Raw genomic sequence first — 23633 nt, forward strand, 5'->3', positions numbered from 1 at the left:
CTACATCTTCACTGTCGGGCTGTCAAATATAGATCTACTATCTTAGGTTTCCCTGTGGTGCAGCCGAGAAATTAGAAACTAGAAACTAGAACCAGCTGTTTTCATCAGCGTGCTACGGAAGCCCGGTGAGGACAGTGAGGAAGCAACGTGAAGGTGACCAGCCTTTTCAGTCTGATCTCAATGGTTTTCTTGTGGGTTTGCCAGTAAAAGCATTCCCTTCTTCTCTTATTTCAAACAGATGGAAAAAAAACAGATTTTTTAAAAAACAGACTGTAAACAACAACCAACTGAAAGCATCTGAACCCGAGGGTTTTGAAGTACAACGGTCGAATACGCGCTACTTTGATGCCACCAAAGCTGAAAAAATATATAAAATGTGACTATTTCCCAAGAGGATGATATATTATTAAAGAAATCGATAATTGATTAATAATACTACTATTTCTGGTTATAATGACAAACGACACCGGCGTTACCAGCTGTTACTTCACGTAAATTCTGTCTTTAACCTGACGGTTGTTTCTGAGTCTCCACGTAGCCAAAGAGTGTGCATGAGGAGCAAGAAGCCTCACTCAGTGTTTTTCAACACAGTGATACATCTTCAGTTTAGCAAAGCTAAATTCCCATTACCTAGGAAACATTTATCATATCAATAATATTAAAATGGCTTTTGAATAATACACAATTTTTGTACAGATAAAAAAACATATTGCCGGTTCTTTAGTCATGAACACGATGACATGTTTTTCTCTTTCTGACCTAATAAGACCTTCGTACCATGCACTCAAACAATAAAATGGAGCCATTTCTTTACATGTCGATCCTCATACAAAAATGTATCTGCGATTCTAATCTAATTAGCCTTCATAAAATAGCGGCATCGCGTCACCGAGCAAAACATAGCCCAGTGTTTAGTTTCCTGCTCTTCTCTATTCCACAGTTTTCCCTGACCCGGTGGACAGATGCTTGTCGTGTCATTATGCGCTGCCGCTCTATATGGTGGAGTGCTGGGAGGTGAGGGGGAAGCTGATTGGCCTGAAAAGAAAAAGGCCGCGTGGTTATCAATCGGGACAGAGCTCGGGCCGCTACGTTCTACCGTTAGCGCATGCGTGCTATTTTCAGCTCAACTCCACCAATAGTAACGAGCACGTCTACTGAGAAACAAGCTAGACTCTGGACAATTTTTTTACTTCATTTTTTATACACGAGGTGAGATGTTTCTTCCTTGTTTTCGTTCGTTTTTTTGACATCATTGATGGGGAGAAGGATGAATGTCTGACGCTCTCCCTGGGCTTGCCTCTTAAAGCATTATTTATTTCCTCAGCTTGAGCTCGGCACACGAGTCTGCTGTTGTCAGGATAAAAGTCAATATTCGTTTACAGTCACTAATGAGCCCAGATTAATATGAATTTATAATTAGGTTACTCATTACCATTGCTATTAGAGAGAGAGAGAGAGAAGCCACAAACTTTATCCGAGAAGTTGACAATGTTCTAATGAAAGGAGGCATCAGAGTGCTCTCTGCTGATGGCAAGGGCAAATGGCTGACAAGGTCAATGATCTGCAGTGGAGCCGAGTGTTTGGAGCTTTTTTAATTCCGCACAGGAGGGAAAAATAAAACGCGTTGACCTGTTTGAGAGTCGAGAAACCCTGGTGATTTATTCAGGCCTGCAGGATCCACACCTGTCCACACAGTTCTCCATCTAGAAAGCATGCAACCGCTACCTTAAAAGATAACGACTGCTGTACGCTGTTTATTCCCTATTGGGTGTGCAAGGTACGACACGTTGCAGTTTCTACGTGAACACAGAGCTACATACTGAGGCCAAGGCAAGTTTTAGTGAAATTCACAGACACACACACACACACGTAGCGGTGGCACGTGCAACGGCTTGACAAAAATCTACACCGTAAAAAAAAAAAAAAAAAGTCCTCTTCCCTCTAATCATTATTTTTTTTGCTGCAAATAAACAACCCCTAAGAGCCAATTCAGTTCTTTTCCGTGATTGTGCGGATTCTTCCAGTAAACACCAAGTAATCGCTTGTTGAATTCAACACCTGCAGCGTTTCAACAACAACTTGAGACGTGTTTTGTTGGTTTTGTTTTGGCATAACACAACCCGGATGACGCACTTGAAGCTTTCAGGGTTGCGCTTGTATTAAAAACAAAAAATTGTATTCATTCATTATTTCTGATGACGCTGTCTGTTCCAGCGGTTTCCCCCGTTTCATTTCCCGTCCGGTCGGCCATCGTAGCTGCCGCCCCGCAATCTCACAGGAGCTTGACTTTTGAGTTCTCGCCAGCGTGGAGTGCGGTGCGCAGTCCTCGACAAATGATGTGTAATTGAAAAGAAAAAGATTACACGCTGCAAGCCGGCTCATTATGATTACTTACCGGGCAACTCTTGTCGTGATTACACAATTCAGTATCAGAACCTTCAGTTTCCCCTCCCGCTCAATGCAATTTTCCTTCTTTGCTGATTGTTTCATAGCTCGCTCTCTCCGTCCAATCAATAAGCACTTGCTCTCTTGTGACAGTGACAAATGAAAACCTCCACTGCCGGCCGTATGAAATTGTTTATCCACAAAAATTACTTACATGGAGATATGAAAAGCTCTGCTGCCCGGGCGTGGATCACATCCCGCGAGTTCAATGCCGTTTTGAAATGGCGCCGTCGCAGACTCGCCCCATGCTCGCCCACAAGCTTATCTCCACACACACACACACACACACGTTTTGCAGGCCCCTCCCACCACTCACTTGTTTGCAGGGTGGTGGTGCACTCCTCGCTGACGGCCGGCCCGCAGCCCACCGTGGTGCAGGAGCGCAGGTAGAGCTTGTATTTGCTCACGGGCTCCAGGTCGCGCAGGGTCCACTTGGTGGTGCCGGGTTTGCTGATGTCCACCGTCTGCAGTGGCCCCACTTCCTCCGTGTCGTTGACTGGATGGAGAAATTTAAAAAAAAAAAAAAAACATGGAAAGATTTATACAAAAGTTGGAGGTTCTGAGTTGTGTGAGGTCAAGGTGACCTTGGACATGAAAGAACGAATTAGGCTTCGAAGGTCAAAGTGGGCGTTTTGTTTCAAATATGATGTGAAAGTTCATGTTCACAGACAGACAGACGACCCTAAAACGTGACGACTCAGGCTACGGCTGAGGCATTTAAAGGGTTAATGCTTTTGGTTAAAGCGAGCTAATGACGGCGTAAGTACTTTGTATGTAAGTAGGTGTCGTACTGGGAGCTTATTGACTTAATGACTATAAGTTATCAAAAATCTCTCCGTGTTAATCTTTTGTAAACGCAGCAACGGTCAACATCATTGTCGCAATAAGGATGTAGATCGAGGCATGGACACTTTTACCAGGACATAACCAACCAAAAGGTTGTAAACATGTATTTGTATTGGTAACTCCTCCAGTTTGCCAAACACAGAGACGTTTAACTTCCAGCACAAAGCTTCAGAACACTTCCAGCTGACGATCCAAAGGCATCACGAAGACGTCAAACACCGCAAGCGCACATCTCCCTTTTCTTTTCTTTTTGGGGCTCTGGCAAAATACAACTTGTGATTTGCTTGTTTAGCTTAATATCCCGTTTTTTTCAAATGCGATTTTTGCATCTAACAAACAAAAAGACGTCGGCCTGCACATTGGCTACGGGAACGTATCGCCGACGCTTTTGTCTACATTACGGTGGGGTCTCGTTTTTCACTCCCGAAGCGGCGCAGTAGGCAGGGAGGTGGCATTTATGTTCTTTGTGACAAAAAACAAACCCAGCAGGTGTTCAGACGACCTTTGCAGTAAAAGAGGTGCCACAGAAACAATGACAAGTATGTATCGGTCTGCCTGTTTGTTTGTTTTTTGCTCAGACACCCCCCGCTGTTATCAGAAATCAGGGATTTTTATTTTGTTGTTTCTAGAGAGTCTATTTTTGGTAAGGATTATGCAGTCCAGGCTATTGCAGGGAAGAGCCCACGAGCATTCAGTGTTGACCCTCATGGACAGATCCTCGCTCACTTATCCACAAGCACTCAGGCCTGACAGCCGGCACACGCAATCTTATGGACCGAACAGGCTGAAGGCTGCAGACTTTGGCTCTTCCACTGACTACAAGACAACAGTTCCAAATATTCCTCAGCCTTTCCCAACTTCGCTAGATATCGTTGGCCTCGTGGGGAACACGCGAGACGGAGCCAAGAAATTTGAAATATTGGAACGACCCCCACGATTACGAGTTCAGCTCAAATGGGAGAAGAAAAACAAAAAATGAATAGAAATGAACTCCCCACACGTGCAGATCAATGCAGTGCGAACTCCATTCCATGAGTTGCTCCGTTCGAGCAGAAATGGCGTGGTAGAAAAAAAGAAAAATTGGCACAAATACTGGATGTACAACTGCAGATAAAGCGAGACAATCCTCCAAAGAATTCTTCAGCTGTTTCAGAAAACAGTTGCGGTGTAAAATTACACCTATTAAACATTAAATCAACTTACTTTTATCCAAAATTCACTTTTTCATTCATGAATAAAGTGCTTCTTTCAATATTTAATCTCCAGTGGATTCTTTTTTTTTGCCCATGCGAAAACCCGTGACTCACTGAAAACGGGTCCGACAGCATATGTCATCCCATCTTATCTTACATGTACTCGTATAATTTATCCAACTAGCGCTCTCATTAGCGCTTCCTCTCATCCCACACATCTGCTCAGAGCGTACGTACAGTCATTTTAAAGTCAAACTGAAATTGAACTACTCTGCCGTGCAGCAAAAACAATAACGTGGTAAACCGGCCCGAGCAAACCGAACAACAGGGCGAAACGGGAGAAGAGCCCCTCGTCTTCACCTCCGTGACAGACTCTAGTTTGTAAAATGGTGCGCCGATAGCTTCCAGAGAGCCGGGGTGCTGGTGGTTTTGTCTGGACTGGCCCCGCTGTGCTCCGGGCTTCAGGCTGGATCAGTGGATCTCTGAGGCACCGTGACCGAGCCACCCACTCGACGCTGCTGGGGAACGCTGTGAGATACGTTCAGCCAGAATGTCCTCAGCGATGAAGAAAAGAAAACTGCCATCAACTTTTCCCTGTGAGCTCAGTGAATAAACAGTTGTTCTGGCTGCTATAAAGTGTGTCGGTATCATGCCCACATCTACTGGACGCATTCCTGCACATGTATTGGCACTAGAGGCTGCGCTACGTGAGGAACGTCTGTGTAACTGACCCTGAACAGCTTCTTTAATAGAGGGACTATTTTTTGAAAGCTTTTATTTTGTATATTTATATTTCGGGTGCTTTTATTTTGAAGGCCTTCTGGCGAGATCGGAAGTACATGTAACTGTTGTAACTTGCCTCCATTTTGCTGCACGTCAAAAATGACGGAGTATCATGAAAGTAACGGTGTATGTATTTAAAAGGACAATGTTAACGGAAAAGCACCTCGCTGGAGTGGGAACAAAGTACTTTATGATTTATTTGGGTTTATTATATGTTTTGTGACTGTTTTAGTCAACTTGTGTGATTTAATGTATGTATTAAGATGTTAATGTTAGGAAACCTTTTCGATACTTTTAAGAGCTAATTTTTGTTTTGTGTTTCGTAGCTCTGACGTTGATTTTGGAAGAAGGATTGACAGAAAAAGGGAGAAATTAATAAACTTATATTCATCAATCAAGCTGAGTCGAAAATCATCAGTACGCTATTATCAACATCCGGCTGGTGTCTGCTACAATCTGAGATAATGTTTTTAAATACCTAGATTAATTGGTGATAAATAGATATTAAAGTGCACGTGGTTAACACCTAACCAAGTTTGTATGCTACTTCATTCAGCAATAGATTGCAAGGCAAAAGGCTTTACGATTGATGAATAGTAGTAATAGTAAGCTAGTAATAGTATAAAGAGCGACACGGTGATGGTGGTGGCAGACGAATGGATAACATTTTGGACTTTTATTCAGGAGACTGGGGTCTCAGTTCGGTTACGCTGTCGAACAAAGTCAATGCAAAAATGGTCGGCGTGTTAAACGGTGTTACAACGAGCCGCTCTGTGAACCCCGTCCCCCCCAACCTCCCAGTCATCCACCAAGATTCACTTAGTGTCGCCGATGACACATCAACAGCTGGCTGCATTATACTCAACAATTGTTTGCAGATTACTTTCCTCAAGGGGGAAAAAAAAGAAGAGAAAAAAAGGCACACTTCAAAGAGCCCTTCAGCTTTATTGCTGTGGTACAATGAAAACGTCCTCTCATGAAAATACAGCCCGACACTTCAAACTGGGAAAATGCGGCGCTAGAGACGACGTTGGAAGTCAGTCATTGGCTTCGTGGAGACTTTTGTTTGAAGGGCGGGTGAGCTGTAGGGAAGATGCCCTCCCCCCACCCCCCCTGCAGACAGGATGGGGTCAGTAAAGCCGGAACCATAACAGACTGTGACACGGTGGCCTTGGTCAGCACTGGCTGAGCCGTGATCGTGACGCGCAGGCCCGCAGACATCAGTCTGACGTGCCTCCTATACGCACACTCTGATCCCACCGTGACCCCGGGCCCTATTAGAACGGCACAGTGAATTTCCTCCCCTTGCCGAGGATCATGGGTTAGACAATTGCAGCCATCCTCCTCCACCGACACACTCCTGTCCTGTAAATACTCTGTCCGCATCGATACGACACAGAGATTTTAAATAACGAGGCTATTAAAGTCCACGGCGCCACAGTGTCCAAATTGAAACATACGGCCTGCGGAAACAAGCGGAAGAGGAGCACCGAGATGTGAACGCTGTTAAACACAAGTGGGGGGGGGGAAGCAATACATTCCCAGGGAGCATGGCCACTCTATCCGAGTCAGTTAAGCATGAGGAGAAGGTATACGTACTGAGCTGATACTCAAGGAGGTACCCGGTGAGAATTCCATTAGGCTCCGATGGCGGGGCCCAGAGCAGAGAGGCGGTGTGCCTCTGTACATCCGTGACCCTGAAAACAGGATTTCTCCCAGGGACTGCGGGGGCAAAGAAGGCAATACACACAGTTGGCAGTCGAAATTCTGCAACCCACTTTCCTTGGTTATTATTAGACTTTCCCCCTCAGTAGTTGTGGATCAATAGACCCCATGCCGTTATTCCACAATCCTACCTCCCTGCGGGGTTTTGAAGTTGAGGGGGTGGCTGCCGGGGCCGTTGCCCCGCCCGTTGAAGGTCATGACGATGAGGCTGTACTCGGAGAAGGGCGTCAGGCCCGGCACCGTGCCGTGGCTGCGGTCCCCGGGAAACACCAGCGTGTGCTTGTCCGCGTGGCTTTTCTTCGAGTCCGCCAGACTGCGCAGGCGCCACCAGTTTACCTGTGAGAGGACGCACCGAGTCAAACTATGTATGTGTGTGAGAGACCGAATGAGTTAATGTGAGGTTGTTTTTTTCTCTGTCCATGGAAACATGAAGTAAAGGGGAGGTGGAGTGAGGCGAGACGAGCACACGTTGGGAGCACGGTCAGCTCCTTGGTCTAGAAAGCAGAGGTCTGTTTGTGAGGTATTACCCTGTAGCCTCCGAGATGTCCATGTAGACTGTCCTTGTGAACACGCGTCCAGCTGACCTTGACCACTGAGCTGTTCATCACCTCCACGGCTACGTCTTTGGGCGCGGCGGAGGGAACTGCGGAGGCAAACGCACGTTAGAATATAGACTGAAGACCAACTATGGTGAACCAGTTTGATAATTTCCCGACTGTAACTATCCAACTACCTACATTCACTGAACACCTATTAGGGATTGACAACAGTGGGCTCTACATAAGCTAATGTAACCTTTGAGCTAAGGGTGGGGGGAGGGGTCATGTAAAAACAGCTCATGTGAGAGAGGAGTCATGACCTGAGGTTACATCCTGCGGGCAAGTCCAGAAGAAAGCTAAACAACAGGAGATACAGTAAGAATCTGCATGTTCCGCTTTGACTGAAAGTCAAGGTCAAAGGTAGGAAAACATTTCAAAGCTTGGTAGGTAAATCATTTAAGAGAGAGACACACTTTTTTCTGTGAGATCATGAAGCGACACAGGCTACAAACGGGAGCAATGAGCTGGTGGAAAGTTTGTGACCTTCAATGCAGACACATGGTCACCTGGTTTTATCCACCTGGAAGTCTGCCAAATGGTTTTACCGAAAATAGCAGGATAATTAGATTTATTTTTTGTTGTTGTCAGGATAATTTCTCAAGTGTATGTTGTAATACTCAAAAAACCTTTCCACTTGTTCTAAAGTAATAATTGGGGGAAAAAATAAATAAATTTAGATCAGACTTTAAAAACAAAAATGGATCACCAGAATGTTTTTTTTTTTTCTCACTGGCCTCTCGGGGTTCTGTTAAAATCTGAAAAGGTGAACAAAGACCACTACTTACAGTCCTCCCCCGAGTAGCCGGTCACTATCCTGGGTTCGGGGCCCCAGCCCTGGTGGTTCTTGGTTTGGATCTTAATCTCGTAGGGCACGTAGGTTGGCGTGTCCGTCACCACAAACGAGTGTCTCTTCACCATGTGCTCCTTCCAGTCCTCCTCCACATCCTGTCTCCTGTAACTCACCTTGTACTCCAAACCGGGACCATTGTGCTCAATGGGCAGCAAGGGCTGAATAACGGGAGGAAAAGAAAACAGAAATGTGAAGGGTCTCATGAAGACATTCGCAGTTACTTTTCACCGCACAATGTCACTGCCTCTGTGGGATTACAATGACAACCCGGTGAACTCTGGCAAGAACACTGGCAGTGTTTTATCCCGCAATCTAATAACGGAACAACTGACCTGGTCTAGCAGCAGCGTGGCTTTTCTCTGATACGGCCCTTGCTAAGACGTCGCAGATGAAAAGATTTATCTGCTCACAGAAGTCGGACCGTGAGAAATAGAATGAGATACCATTATCCGCAAAAGCAAATCATTAACAATGGGAGAGCTCATGAATCCAGGATTCGTGGGACTCCGTCGTGATGACAGGGCAGCCAGATAATAAGTGAAGGAGAGATTTATCTTTTTACAATAAAAGCTGAATATATTACCGTACGTGTGAAAAGATAAAGGAGGGAGAAAAATCATTTTCACAGCTCTTTCTCTTTTCTAATCAAAGAAAAGGAGCCGCTTTCACTGCGATTGCATTCAGAGTGATCCCAGGAAAATGTATTTTCTAAAGATCTGAACCGCGGAATAAAATATCAAAAGTGGGCTGTTTCTAATAAATTAAATTCCTATTGGTAATTGCCTATGAAGCATTGATAAAACTTCATCTCCGTTCTTTGCCAAAAGTGTAGCGGATGTGAATGACTCACTATACAAAGGTAGCTGACGTTACAGAATGTGTGGTAAGAGGATAACAAAAGACCAAACTCTACTCCTTACCTCCCAGTTGATATCCATTTCATGTGGCAAATGACCTTCGATTTTGATATTTTCTGGGTTCTTGTCAGGGGCTGCAGAAAAGAAGGAATATAGATTTTGTCGCTTTTGTTAGTGGATGAAATCTCCGGCGAAATGGGCACACAAGCAAGCGTGGTTTTCAGCAGAAGCGGAATCAATTATGCGGCGAGTCTTTTCAGGGTCCGCGAAGCGGCGCCGCTGGCAGCTCAAGTGGCCTGGAGGACCTTATCAAAAAATACAGCCAACAATGCAGGGAAAGGAGGATGGCAACCTCTCACCTGACGGCAGGGGTTTGTATCTCTCTGTGGGCTCGCTGGGGGACCCCCTCCCCACAGCGTTGACGGCGGACACGCGGAAGCGGTAGTCCACGTGGCCGTGGAGTTTGGGCACGGCCTGGTTGTGGTTGCCAGGTACGCGGAGCAGCTCCTTCCAGTTCCCCGGCTCCCACTGGCTCTCCTCGTACTCGATGATAAACTCTGTTGACAGGCAGAAAGACAATCAGAGCGGGCCCCTCGCTGACATGGCTCTTGCCAAAAGGATTGCTTATCTAACCACCAGCTGTGCAGAAAACCCCCGAAAAAAATCAACAAAGAAATAAAGAATTCCTCAAACCCTGCTCTGGGCTTGTGCATCGCTGAGGGAGGCTAATCATAATTCATGCTCAGATGAATCAATAACGTTGTACAACGTTCATATTGTACATGATGTATCATAGAAATCCATCACCATGCAGGGTGACGCCCAAAAGTGTCAGATATTCAGTGCTGTATGTACCAACACCTGCACACACAGATGCTCCATTATTTTTTTTATTTTTTTTTTACCTGTAGTGGAGCTGTTGTGATCGTCCCCAGGGATCCAGTTCAGTTTCACACTTTTGCTCTTGTGTTCAGACAGTACCAAGTACTCGGGTGCATCAGGGACGTCTGCAAAACCATCACAACAACACAGCTTTTGAAAATCACAGACACATCAATCTCTGCGGCAAAAAAAAGGGAAGAAAGGCCAACGGAAACAAATGTTCAATCAAATCAACCCCGAGAGCCAGAGGATGTGGAACGAGCTGCATCGCTGCATATTTCTTTAAACTCTAACACGTTGAATAAAACTCTTCGGAAAAAACGCAGGGGGTGTCGGGTTGGGGGCGGGGTTGTTGAGGCATGGCAGTGAGCTAATAAAGCCGCGTGCCTGCATGTCCACGCTCTGCTCGGGCTCCCGTGACATATTGATCCCTTTATGAACGCCTCATACATAAATGTAGCACCAGTGGTTCCTGATCCGTTTGGCCCCCGAAGCAGAGGCATTGGTTGTTATTTGTTAGCTCACCTAGCACCATAAGCAACATCGAGGCCGTGTCGCGGTCCACCGGGGTTCTCGCCACGCACGTGTACACACCCTGGTCCCTGTGGCTCACGTTGAGGATCTGCAGGATACCGTCCTCCACAAAGTATCTGTGAGCAGAAAAGAATGGAGGGTGCAGTATTGATTGACAAAACTTGGGAGCAAAATCCAGCTGGGATTGAGTCTGAAACACTCTAGAAAGAAACAATAAATAAAAGCAGCCTCCTACCTTGAATTCTCAGTGTGGTTGAGGCCTATTGCCATATCGTCTTTTTCCCACAGGATCTCAAAGTCGTTGCTGAAGGACTTGTCGTACTCCGCGAGGCATGAGAGCTGGGCCGTGGTACCCATTAAGATCTGCTGGTCCTCCTGGGCCGCCACTATTCTGGTGGGATCTTCCATAGGCACGACCGCATTAGTCACATTTCAAGGACTGCGAGTAACAGCAAACACTTTTTACGGGAAGAACAAAAAGCTGTTTACCTTTCACGTAGAGCACGGCGTCGACGGCGGACGAGCCCTCCGTGTTTTTGGCTAAACACGTGTACTGCCCCGCGTCGTCCTTCTCAGCGCTGTAGATCTCCAGCGACCCGTTGTCGTGGACGGCGAACCTCGGCCCCTCCACGGATTCAGGGGAGTCGTCTTTGCTCCTGGTTGGACATTCAGAAGGAAGTTCAGTGACGGCGCCGTTTGATTCCAAATTAAACGTGAATACAGCGCCGGCACCACTGGAAAAACACGCACACTGTGGAAGTCTAACGGTGACAGGGTTCCTGAAGAAACACGCCACATGTGTGCGAATGTGTGTGCGTGTGTGTGTGTGTGTGTGTACAGAGGGGGCCGGGTGCATCCAGCGGTTGAGATCTACTGCTCTCTGCTGGTGGATGTGAGGAGGAGCAGGCTGCACACTCACCAAGTGATAGTAGGAGGAGGAGAGCTGAAGACCGAGCAGTGCATCATCGCTCCCTTGCCCTCCACCGCAGAGTAGTCCTCCCCCTCCTTGGTGAGGATCATGGGGGCCAGATCTGTGAGAGGCAGAATCTGATCATCAATTTTGAAGTTTGTTCGGGAAAGCGGGAGGGTTGCCCTGATGTGGATATTCCACCATTGAAGTTCTGCTTTTAGAAAAAACGTCAAGAAAGGAAAGACGGCACATCGTCTGGGGTTAAGTGAGGCGGCAGGGCTGTTAAGTCGGCTCCTTTTTTTTTTTGGCCCAAAAAGAAGAAAAAAAGACTTGACTGTCAGGTTGTCAGCAATGTGCAACTGCAAATAAATAAATAAATGAAATCAAAGATGAAAACAATGGAATAATAAGTAAGCTGGGCTTGTTTGCTTATCAGTTGTAGCCAAAGCTTCCTATTAAAATGCTCTGTCTCTCCTAATTGTTTACAAAGGCAGCCACTGGGACTTAGCATTCAGAAACTGTCCGGCTTTATTAACTCCTGTGTCACCGAGAACAAACTCCACCACATTCTGTCTTTTCTGTTTATCTGCACTTGTAAAGCAGCACATGTTTGTCTTATGGCCCTGAAATCAGAATGGAATTGGAAACTTGTTAGCATATAAATGGCTGGGAGCTGAGGCTTGTTGCTCCACGGGGAGAACCGCCAGGGCCCGAATGACGGAGTTACAGCTTGTAGACAGCCTTCCTTTCTCCGGGCTCCTCGCTGCTTTATGGGCACCTGCCAACATCAGCACCGGCTCGACACATCAGTCACCAGCGTTCTCCCGGTGACTCGTCGCAAAGTCTGTCGCAGAATCTTCAGATCCTGCTTCTTTTTTGGGGGGGCGGGAGGGAAGCCGAGATGTAAAGTGCCGACTGGCTCGAGTGTACTGCAGCACTTACTCATGATCATGATGTTTGCGTTCGACAGGAGGGTCCCGTGCTTGTTGGAGGCCTCGCACTGATAGACGGCGCTGTCAGACGCTTTGGCGTTGTGCAAAACTATGGTGTCATCCAACACTTTCCTGTTGGCTGCAGGGGCCCCTGTAAAAATTAACGACAAAATCACAGCCAGGTTTAGATTGTCACCATTCATGCGGCTCTGTATGCACTAGGGCTGCGCCAGCAGGGAAAAAATATAATACATTTAACAAGATTTCTTTAGGGACTAGCGAAGTAAAAGTACATAGCTGTATCCGATAAGAACCCTATGCTTTTGTAAAAAAAATAAATAAATAAATAAACATAGTCTAGATATGAATGTTGATGACACCCCCAAAGCCTGATAACAAGACAGAGTCCCATCCCCTCTCCTAATGATACAAACATAATGCAAAAATGAAAGCAACAAAACAAAAAGTCATCAGTAGAAAGGTTTGAAACAGGGAAGAGACGGACTGACCCCGCAGAGGTTCACCGTTCACGCTCCACGTTATCGTCGGCCGAGGGGTCCCGCTGGCGGAGCACTTGATTAGCACGTCGGAGTCGATCATACTGAGCTGACTCTCGGGCTCCGCCACCCACTCCGGGGGCTCTGGGAACACATAATCAGCATGGCATTATCACACCGAAGAGTGCCGCCGCCAGGAAGAACACTTAGGCGCTTGCAGAGAGGACGCAATCACGAGAACGATCGACTGACACACGTTATTCAGTATGTGGGGGCCCCGCTGCATTCGAGGGGCTCTGGAGGCCCTGACAGACACGAGAGGCCCTTCAGGTGCCTCCTGTCTCACCGGAGTCCTTGAGCGTTTTGAACAGATTCGGTTCATAAGGGTGCATTTGTACATATGCCTCGGTATTAAAGTCAGCAGAGAGAAGATTTATTCGGACGCTGTACTGATGTGCGATTCTGAGCTACTTGTACTTGAGCGCGTTGTTAAAGATGAACCCACAGGCTTCCGACCCTGTGAGTGATGGATTTCCGTCATCAGCTCCACCAAAGACACTTGTCCCCCGCTAAACTGCGCACATTTCATGTTTCATGGAGTAAAGATGAGAAGAAAGTCTAAAACATGAATACAAATGGTTGAACTTTGCTTTTTCTTCTGTCCTGCCCTATTATGCATCATGAGCCCCCTCAGGACTCGTCGTGTGACCCTTTGGTGGGGCCTGACCTTTAGGGTAGGAACCACTGGACTAATGGTTCATTGTAGAAAGCACTTAAAGAACTTCAACAATATAGTGCTGCTTACACATTGATGCGTCCGTATTAAAAAACATCAATTTTATATGTAAGGCCTTTTTTTTCATGGTCTTACTTCAATTAGCTGATAATGCTGCTGTCCTTTTACTTCAGCAAGCATCCGAGTGCAGGACTTTTGCTTGTCATGCAGTATTCTTACATTATCACGTTCTAACAAGAATCTAACAACTTCTTCCCCCACTGAACTCAAAGCGGCGGCTTCTTCAAACGAAGAGAAGGTCTCTCATGAGTATATTATTCAAATGACTTGGCTGCTGAACTGGTCTCAAACGCGTCAGGCGTGACGACGCCACTGTGGCCCTCGCGGCGCGCCACTGTTACCTTCCACCGTCAGTGTGAAGTAGTGGATGGCTTCTCCCAGTGTGTTCTTCGCCTTGCACATGTACTTCCCGCCGTCCTCCTGGTCCACCCTCGGCACAATCAGCAGCTTCCTGTGATTCTCCAGTTTGGCTTTGACGGGGAGCTGATGACCCATCTTCACCCACTCGACCTGCGGAGTTGGACTAGAGAAAGACAAAGAGGGAGAGAGTGCAAGATTGAGAGAGGGAGATTTTGCTGAAATGACATATCAAAAAAAAAAAGGGTGGTGAAAGAGCAAAAAGTGTGGGACAAAATAATACTTACAATCCCTCAGCAATACACTCCCATTTCAGGTCCTCTCCTTTGACTATCCGTGTCTCTGATTTGACACCAGAGGGTGTCAGGAGAGAGGGTCTTCTCTCAAGGATTGCATTAGCTGAGGACGCATGGCAGAAAGCAGATTGCATTTGTATATATAGTTATTCACACACACAGACACACACACACACACACACACACACACACACACACACACACACACACACACACAGAGACCTGCCTTGTGCACAGTTTACAGATGACGCACAGCTAAAGTGTGTTTTACTCTGAAACTTTAAACTTACCAGTTTCGGGACTCATGCCACTGTTTTCTGAAATGTAGGGTGGATGAGACATGAGACATGAAAAATAAAAAGACAAAAAAAGAGAGAGACAATGAACACGAGGACAGCGTGGATCAATGAGAGACATCACAGTGATTAAAACCACAACATGAAACCGAGGGGATGCGTGTGACACTTGAAGAGCAGCCGTGAATACGATGGCGAGCCCGTTGGAAACAGCCGGCGCTCTGAAAACAAACTCGTGGAGGACGGATGACTGAAGGGACACTTACTCGTCTTCACCACGACGGACATGGCAGTCTTCTGAACGATGGTGCGTATCCTAGGGAAGGCGGCGAAGCAGCAGTAGTCCCTCCGGCTGTCCTTCTCCTCGGCGTGAGAGAAGTACAGGTCTCCGTTCAGGCCCATGGAGACCCTGTCGTCCTGCTCGATGTGCTGCAGGTCTGAGCACAGGAGGAGGAGGAGGAGCTTACATCCCGGGGTGTTTATCAGCCGTGACACACAACAGGACGCTAGTTTTAATATACTCAAGTACTGGACTGTACTGTGGTACAATATCCAGGTACTTGACTTCAAACTTCTACTCCACTTTATTTCAGAGGGAAATATTACTACTACTACTACTACTACTACTACATGTCTGTGTAGTTACCGTTACTGTGTAGTTACTGTTAGTCACTTTTTTGATTAGGATTCCACATACAAAATAGTTTGTTAGTAGCTAAGTTCATAAAATATGGTGCATTTTATATGGTAATAATTAAAGCAAATATTACAGAAAAGTGCACACAAATGTACAAATTAGTGCAACAGAATTCATTGTTGCTTTTTTTTCGTACCCAACTCATTATCTCCCCACCCCTCAGATATATCTGACCATGTGGAGAAGGTGGCGTGGTTTTAAATTAAAGTGGTTAAAACTAGTTCCCGCTCAAACCACTGTAACAGAAAAACCACCTTTATGAACGATGTTTGTCTAAGAAGCATGTTGTCACAACAACTGATCCTCCTTTAAGGGCTTAATCAAGAGCAGAATTCGAAATGAACCTAAAAAAACAGCATGTCCTGGATAAGAATGAACGAGCGTACTGCAGCAAAAAATAAACTTGTATTTCAAACTAAATTGCACATTGTTGATTTATCATAAATATGACTTACTGATAGTCATCCAGTAGATCTGGAGGGGGGGAATGCCTTTAGGTGGATCACACTTTAAAACAAAAGCCTGGCCTTCCTCCACCACGACGGGGTCAAGTGTTTCTTTAGGAAACTTGGGAACATCTAGTATCAGCAACAACAAAAAGACAAACATGATTTAATCAAATATAGGATGCAGTTCTATTCTCCTCCAGGAGATGGCAGTCTTATCATTCTGGTATTTAGATGGAGGCTTTGTATCATTCAGTCACTTTGGGATTTCTTTGTGGCTCGTCACCGCTGAAGCCTAGCCAAACACACTTTTCATTGAGAATGTATGTACTGTGTTCGGGGAAGAAAAAAATTAAGAAATAAATATATATCTCAAAGGAAATTATGGAGAGGCTAAATCACACTCCGTGTTGAATTTTTTCATCCAATGCACCGCTACAGATGAGATGCTACGGTGGGTGGAGAGCTCAGGGAGAGCCTCAATGACTTTCTGCCCCGTCCAATACAATGAGGGGCTCACAATGGAGAGGGGCAGTCATTACACACGACTGCTGGTCCTGAATCACTTTGAAAGCACTGTAACAGAGCACCACACACTCTCACACACACACACACACATACACACACACACACACACACACACGCACACAGATGTATGTTACTCACGGGGCACAATGAACTCAATCTCCTTCGATATGGCGGTCCCCAGTTTGTTTGAGGTGTAACAGCGATAGGTTCCCTGGTACTCTGTAAGGTTTCCATTATTGGGTATCACAAAGGTCCCAGAATTCTCTTCTTTCATCAGCCGGGGGTCTAAAGAGGGGTCGAATTCCTGGCCATTCTTCGTCCATCGGAATCTACATAAATAAAGCCGGTATTGAAAAGTCATGTCCCTTCAGCCGAGGCGGCTCATTTTCCAAACGTTCTAAACCAAAATGCAACACGTTGGTGGCAAACTGTTGCTATTGTTGTTTGTGACTGGTGTGTGTCTGGGCAGACGGGCGAGGCTCGATACTCACTCTGGCTCGGGGTTCCCTTTGGCTTCACACGTCATGGGGAAGCTCTCGTCAAACGGGAAGGCGATGAGAGAGCTGGGCGACTGCGCTGTGATGGTGGGCAGCTGCTCAACTGGGCGACAATCACAAAACGAGCAACGGGAAGGTGAGAGACACGCAACACAGGCCGGGATTAGAGCTCCTTTCAGAAGCATCGAGTTCAGTGTGATACTACGGGGCAGTGGTTCCCAACCTTTTGTGGCGTGTCACCCCCCCCCCCCCCCCCCCCCGCAGGTTGTTTAGCCTCAATGGTGATGTCGCATTTGTGAAAACTTCAACTGAAGAGTAACTTGTAAACGTGTACTTTTAAGACTCTTGAAATCGTAAAAGTGGCCATTTCATAAGAAATAAGCAAACAATTCTATCTGGTTGCCTTCTCAGCTCTTCAACCATCTTGTGACCACTTGGGTTCTTCTCGGGGCCCCTTGGGTGGTCTTGACCCCCAGGATCAGGGGCCTTCCCTAGCTCAGAATGGGCCTTTACGCACCACAGTAAGCATGATCGACCCCCGTCCAACAGAAATCTGTGCCTTTTGATGTTATCTATGGCCAAAATCGTGTGTATCATGCTTGAGTAAATGGAACCCAAATGTAGCCAATAAACCCTACGGACCACAAACCATTGTTTAAAAGGTGCATCCTGCCACCCTCTGTCCCACTAAAGAGTGGAGATGCTAGTTTGGGAGCCGGCTAGTGCTAACGGGAGCTGTGATCCCGTTAGCACCATTGAGCTTTCACAGTGGAGCGTTCAGGCCCGGCCGAAACAATGCAGCTTAGCTGGCTTATCCGACCAAAGCCGCTAGTGGATGAGAGGGGAGTAGACTACAAGAAGTCGTATTTAAATTTCTGTTCGTCTTGTTCAACAGTTGTTTGATATGGTGATTTTTTTTTCCTTCCCTTTGGCGCTGGCTACAACATCGTTGGAGGGGGTGGGGGCGCCAAAAGAAATTCCTTCATTCAGGAAAAAAACACCCCGAGGTTGGGAACCACTTTGCTATGATGTTTACGATGTATATGTCTGTCTCCATAAAGAGTCGATGGTTTGCCTTTTTGTTTTGTTAGATTTGTTTTATTTTGATCTTGAAGCATGGAACGAACACAACACGATGGGTATGAACAGCACCGTGTGGCCGGCCTGTGGAGGTTAAACGGGGACATGCCGTAAGTCCTACAAGCTATAGGATGCCACGCGCTACGGAGTCCATGACGGATGACACATGAGATTCAGAGCCAACACATATGGCTGCGAGCAAAGCTGCCGCTGTGCTCGACGGCGAGCCGAGGAGATTAACAGACGAGAGCAGAGGATGTCACTAATACCAGCAACGGTGCGGCAGAGCGAACTTACTGTTTATATGAGCTAAAACTACAAAATCCATGGCAGCAGGAGGGGGGGAATAAACAAAGCAAAACAAAAACAGTCAGCGGTTTGTGAATAATCTCTTTATGTCACAGGCATTCTCTACATAAACCTTTTTAAAAGCACACACACGAGTAATGCAAAAACAGAGAGCTGAATTAAAACAATACTCTAACATCAAAAAAAATACTCTGGCCTTCTCTGGAAACCTGTTTGAACTGTATTTTACCGGGCCCTAAAGAGATATTTCTGAATAATTCAGAGGGAGAGGTTTGATATGCGTTTCCAAGGAAACTGGAGCTCCAACACAAAAGAGACACAAAAAAACACACAAACTCAAAGTAGAAAGTGGCTGTAAATATATTCCATTCACAGAATGCTTGATGATAGTAACAGTCCGCCGTACAACGATTCATCTGCCTCTAAATTATTCTACACCTTTTTTTTCCTGCTAAAAGCACTTGAAGATAAACCAAGGACAAGCTCTCCTCAGATGAGCATTAAGCGTTCTCAGACTCCTTTTGTAAGACTCCTGTCCTTTGCATACTCTGCTGCGTCTTCCTGCTTCACAAATGGCCCGCCTTGAGGAAGCTTTTAACGTGCGTTTGATAAGTAAGTGTCTGTAAAACGTCAAACAGCAACTGAAAACAGCAGATCTTTTATTAATAATCTAATAAAGATGGACATTTTCAGGGCCCTTTCAGAACGAGGATGAGGCCATCAGGGGTTGTGACTTGACATTATGATTCGACTGAATGTGCTGCCGAGTGTTTGCTCATATCCTGATGCCATTTGTTTAGAAACTTAATTTGATGTGTTTAGCAGACTTCCCAGCATGCATTGCAATGAGGGTTAAAACCATTAAACTAAGTAATGGGCAGTTTGGACACACACTGTGAAAAGGTTGTAAGGGTCGAAATCACAGGAACCTTAATAACCGGACAACGCCATGGTATAGACCTGTCAATGACGAGGTAGACCCGCCCTAAAGCATACTCTGCTTTATGATCTATTTTAATCTAAATGGGATAATAATAAATGACAAATCAAGAGAGTCATTTTCTCATAGACTTCTATACAATCAGACTTCTTTTTGCAACCGGAGGAGACGGTGGCTATTAGAAAACATGCAAGTTTGAGGCCCTTCCACATTGGCTTTACTTTTCAGACCTGGATATTGGGTAAAATTCTCTAGAAACCCTTCTTCCATGATAGAAAAAATGTATATACATAAGATCTACCCAAAGACCAAATGTTGAATTACTTAAGCTTCAAAATGAGTAGTATTTTGAAAGCAGCAAGAAAACATTCAAGTCAAGTGTACAAGTAATAATTTAAAAGGGGTCAGTTACCTCAAATTAGGAAAAACAGACTTGCTAATGAAGCTAGTCAACCTCAATTAGAGTGAACTGCCTTGTTGACAGAAGCAGACATTGAAACAAATGGACCGCCACTCACCCTCCAGCGGGATGTCGACGGCTGTAGTCACGTAAAAGGCACAAACGCAGGTGATCAAGGCCAGCGCGGCCAGCGATCCCGGGCTCCTCTGCTGCGACCTCATAGTTTCTCCTTGGATCTTGGGCGTCCTCAAGAAAACGAGTGCTGTCTCCTTCTCTCTGTTACTCGGTCCTCAGTGCATTTCCCTGGCGCGACGAAAATGCGGTACCTGTAGGGAAGCACAGACGGAGGAGGCCCCATGAATCCACCCACGCGCTGGCAGACGGAAAAAAGGCAAACCCCGAACACAACAAATCCACCGAATTGCACATTTTTCACATTTGCATCCAGAGGGACTCTTGCTCTGCGCCAGTTCAAATGTTGCTGTGACAAAGAAATATCCTCATAAAGGACTCCCATCACCCCCTTCCTCCTGGGACGCAGCTTGTTTTGTAGTTTGATGTCGCTGGAAGTGTGAAGTGGAGGTTGTATTATTGTTTTTTTTCTCTGTTCGGCAATGGAAATAAAGAAATAAAGAAACGTAAGGGGCCTGTGGATTTATTCATGCATGGCAGATGTTCAGCATTAGTGTGGGGTGGTGGGTTTGGGGGTGGAGGAAGGGGGAGGGACAAACCAAGATTCAAATCAAATTCACCATCAAAGTTTGGATACTATTCGGCCGATTTAAAACGCAGCTCTGTTTTCATCTGTGCCTGCATGTTTGCGATAACAATGACTCAAAGAGATTAACAATGCAGCTACAAATTTCCCCCATTATAGCAGCAAACAGGGCTGCTTGAGGGGTGTGAGGCATAACTGGCTCACGTAGTTAACAGTCAGTGAGAGTACGCTGTCTGCACTCACACACCGACAGGATCATTTTCCAGCTAACAGACCAGAGTCTGGGCCATAATCGGCGCATGATCGGTCCAGAGTGCAGAACTGGCGGGGAGGGGGAGCGATGTATGGGAATTTCAGTGTCGGCGGCTACACTCTGGGGTGTCGGTTCATTAGTCTTCCTCGTGTCGGCTGGGGAATCCAGCTCGCTGGCTCACGCTGGAGTAATTAGCTGAAGAGCTACAGCAAACACCACAATAGCACAAAGAGAAGGGATGGCAAAAAAAAAAACGTGAAAGAGTTTGAGAGAAATCATGAAGCTGGTGGGCCAGAGGGAGTGTTGCTGCTGGTCATGCGAAACAAGAGTGATTTAACATGCAAGGGGCATCACGCTGATGGAGAGCCAAGCAACTGCAATTGCTGTGTTAGTGTTATTAGGACATCGAGGCGTGTGTGCTGTCAGGCAGTAGAAACAAGACATGCACAACAGCTGGTGTACGCTCAACCAGCTCTGCAATGTCTGGAGAAGAGTGCGCTGTTCACAATACTGCCTAAAACCAACTCTGGCTTCTTTACTTGTTGCCCTAAGGTCCTGTTGAAACGCAAGTCTGAGCGTCTTCAGCTTCAGCTACACCCCCGTTAACGCGGAATATTTGAGCGCCTTGCGGTTATGGTTAAGAGGATTATGATCGTTTCTTTAGCCCCGTGGTCACCAGAAGTAAACACTGGATCCTTTTTTCACAGAATATTCCCATAAAAAAATAATGTTTTGCGAACCCGCAAGGAAAAGTGGCATGCTGACAATGTGACTGTTAGCTATGTAAATATCTCATTAGCAAATATTATTATGTTGCTTTCATCCATCAGCTCAACATTTACAACACTTCCAAATAAAGGGGCTCCACACACACCTCCTTGGTCGCTAGCATCCGTCCGATTTTAATTTACAGGAAGAAAACAAGATAAAGTTTTGCATAAATTTTTCAATAGGTGCACAATAGGACCGGGGATGTGATCTCAAAGGGTCAAAAAGATCATTTTTCATTTAATCTCTCCTTTTAGAAATTCAATAGGAAACACTGAGGTCAAACTCCTGTTCAAGGGATGCAATTAAATAACTGACCACAGGCTAACAGAGTCGATTTCATTCATTTTGCGAAGATCTGTTTTCAGATGAACGTGCACTCTGAACTTTCCGACCATACGTCATGTTAATGGTATTAACTCAATACCGGCTTTCTGAACCATTGTGACCCCCGCCCCACCCACCGACACGGCTTGAGACTCTTGAGTGGGCTGTACATTATATAAACCCACTCCGCTCAATCACAATTCAGGCCTATTGAATTTATTTCCAACTGAAGATTGGAGTCTCGGAGATGTAAGTCATTCTGAAAGAAGAAGAAAAAATGCCTGAGGCGTTCCTTTGTTTTCAGTTTTTCCCAGACATGGTGATTTATGTTACCAAACAACAGATACAAATCAAAAAGGTAAGAGCTGTGTGCTAATTGGCTTGTGCTTTGTTGGTAAGATTGGACTGGTAAAGAGGAGAGGGAGTAGGGAGGGTTACAATCCCCACAAGACATTGTTTTTTCATTGTCCTATTGTTCTTGTCAAAATCCCTTAATAACCCAACAGCACCTTAGATGGATTACATTGCTCGAACTGTGCTCGGGCATTTGCCTTCTGATTTAATTTGTTCTCCCCTCGTTAAACATTTATTGAGAACCAGCTCAGGCCATCTGGTTGAGACAGGTCCGCTCTTGGGGTTTAACTGCTGCAAGCGCTGATGTCTACATTCATGGGGTACGGTCCCTACCGGACCCGTATGATGCACACGAGAGGGGCCCCCCCTTCAAGATCGCCTGATTTACAGACAGCAGGCGGTTCCTAATCCCTGCCCCTTTCAGCAGCGATCCCGCCTGCCTGAGATTGATGAAGCTGGCATGAGGTTAAAAGCTGCTCACTGTGGGAAGGCCAATATGAACCCTAACCTTGCTTAGCCAAGGCTCAGAGGGGACAGAAGCTCTGTGGTGGAGGGGGCACAGAGAGGGAGCTCAAGTCAAGTGAATTCTGCTGCGGCACTTTAAAGCTTTCTCTAGAAGACAGATGTAGAGCAACTTGTTCCCTGTCGTCAACAACAACAACAAATCACTTTTGAATGTAGACCAGTTTGGTACAAAGGCATTTTAACCTCATTTTCCCCGTCATCGTTTAAGTGTGACTTTGGTGTTTGTTTTACTTGGAGCCTATTTCTCCATGTTTTTGTGCCTAGTTTACTAATGTGAATAACAATTCTTCAAATTCCAGTATTTAAAGAGAATGCTGCAGCCGTGAATCAGGCCGCAATGTAATCCTATGGGACAACCCCTCATTGCCAATGTACATCCTTTAAAAGTGCTTGTTTTTGCCACTGACAGGCTCAGATTGTTAATATAAGTGTCTGACAACACGATAGCAACCCCACAGAAAGTCCTTTCCTTGTTTTTTCGTCTTACCAAGTCGAGCTCAAGGAGGAGTCTCGTTCTGAAGTCTCACACCTCATCCAATTCGTTGAAATCGGATAAATATTCAGCCACGACCTTGAAAATCTTCTTTAAGCTACTCTTTCTGTACGCCAACTCCTACTATGAAAACACCAACACTCCTCTCTCCAACTTTTTTCAAACTTTCCCAAATCATGTCATGAACTCCTTGTTTTGTACCAATTATAATTTCTCATGTTCAACAAATCTGTTAGCGCCATTTCATTTGCTGTTAAACTAGCAAACATAGTTAGTTGTGTCTGCTAATGAAGTGACAGCTCAACAGTTGCAGGTGGTTGTGAGAGTGTCGTTTCTCTGGGACGGGCTAATTGCTCGCTTGCTCTTGCTTTATCAAACGGTGATGCATGTGATTTGTGGTATTTCAGGTCTTAGGTAACCCCACCCTGATTCTGTCATGTCAGCCTTTCGCAGCTCCAAGGAAGCGCTCACCAAACCAAAAAAAAGGCATAAAATTGTTT

General features: G+C 45.8%; 1 protein-coding gene across 6 annotated transcripts in view; it reads right to left on the minus strand.

Moving 5' to 3' along the window:
- Positions 1-23633, minus strand: part of chl1b (cell adhesion molecule L1-like b) — a 62054-nt gene that overhangs the window by 7516 nt on the left and 30905 nt on the right. For 3 of the 6 annotated variants that reach the window (XM_068595262.1, XM_068595263.1, XM_068595264.1), the window contains exons 2-24: positions 19814-20021; positions 18344-18361; positions 16961-17069; positions 16608-16798; positions 15951-16073; positions 15065-15235; positions 14793-14819; positions 14494-14605; positions 14191-14372; positions 13066-13197; positions 12567-12707; positions 11634-11745; positions 11204-11370; positions 10950-11115; positions 10706-10830; positions 10204-10305; positions 9658-9855; positions 9362-9432; positions 8377-8599; positions 7520-7635; positions 7124-7328; positions 6867-6989; positions 2762-2941 (exon numbers count right to left, since the gene is read on the minus strand). In XM_068595262.1, the coding sequence (XP_068451363.1) occupies positions 2762-2941; positions 6867-6989; positions 7124-7328; positions 7520-7635; positions 8377-8599; positions 9362-9432; positions 9658-9855; positions 10204-10305; positions 10706-10830; positions 10950-11115; positions 11204-11370; positions 11634-11745; positions 12567-12707; positions 13066-13197; positions 14191-14372; positions 14494-14605; positions 14793-14819; positions 15065-15235; positions 15951-16073; positions 16608-16798; positions 16961-17069; positions 18344-18361; positions 19814-19916 (3097 nt within the window). In that variant the 5' untranslated portion in view covers positions 19917-20021. The remainder of the gene's footprint in view (positions 1-2761; positions 2942-6866; positions 6990-7123; positions 7329-7519; positions 7636-8376; positions 8600-9361; positions 9433-9657; positions 9856-10203; positions 10306-10705; positions 10831-10949; positions 11116-11203; positions 11371-11633; positions 11746-12566; positions 12708-13065; positions 13198-14190; positions 14373-14493; positions 14606-14792; positions 14820-15064; positions 15236-15950; positions 16074-16607; positions 16799-16960; positions 17070-18343; positions 18362-19813; positions 20022-23633) is intronic. The other 3 variants (XM_068595265.1, XM_068595266.1, XM_068595267.1) reach the window with 3 other exon arrangements.

Source organism: Clinocottus analis, unplaced genomic scaffold, assembly GCF_023055335.1.
Source record: "Clinocottus analis isolate CAN_PGR_092001 unplaced genomic scaffold, fCliAna1.0.p SCAF_3, whole genome shotgun sequence".
In the NCBI taxonomy this organism is placed as follows: Eukaryota; Metazoa; Chordata; class Actinopteri; order Perciformes; family Cottidae; genus Clinocottus; species Clinocottus analis.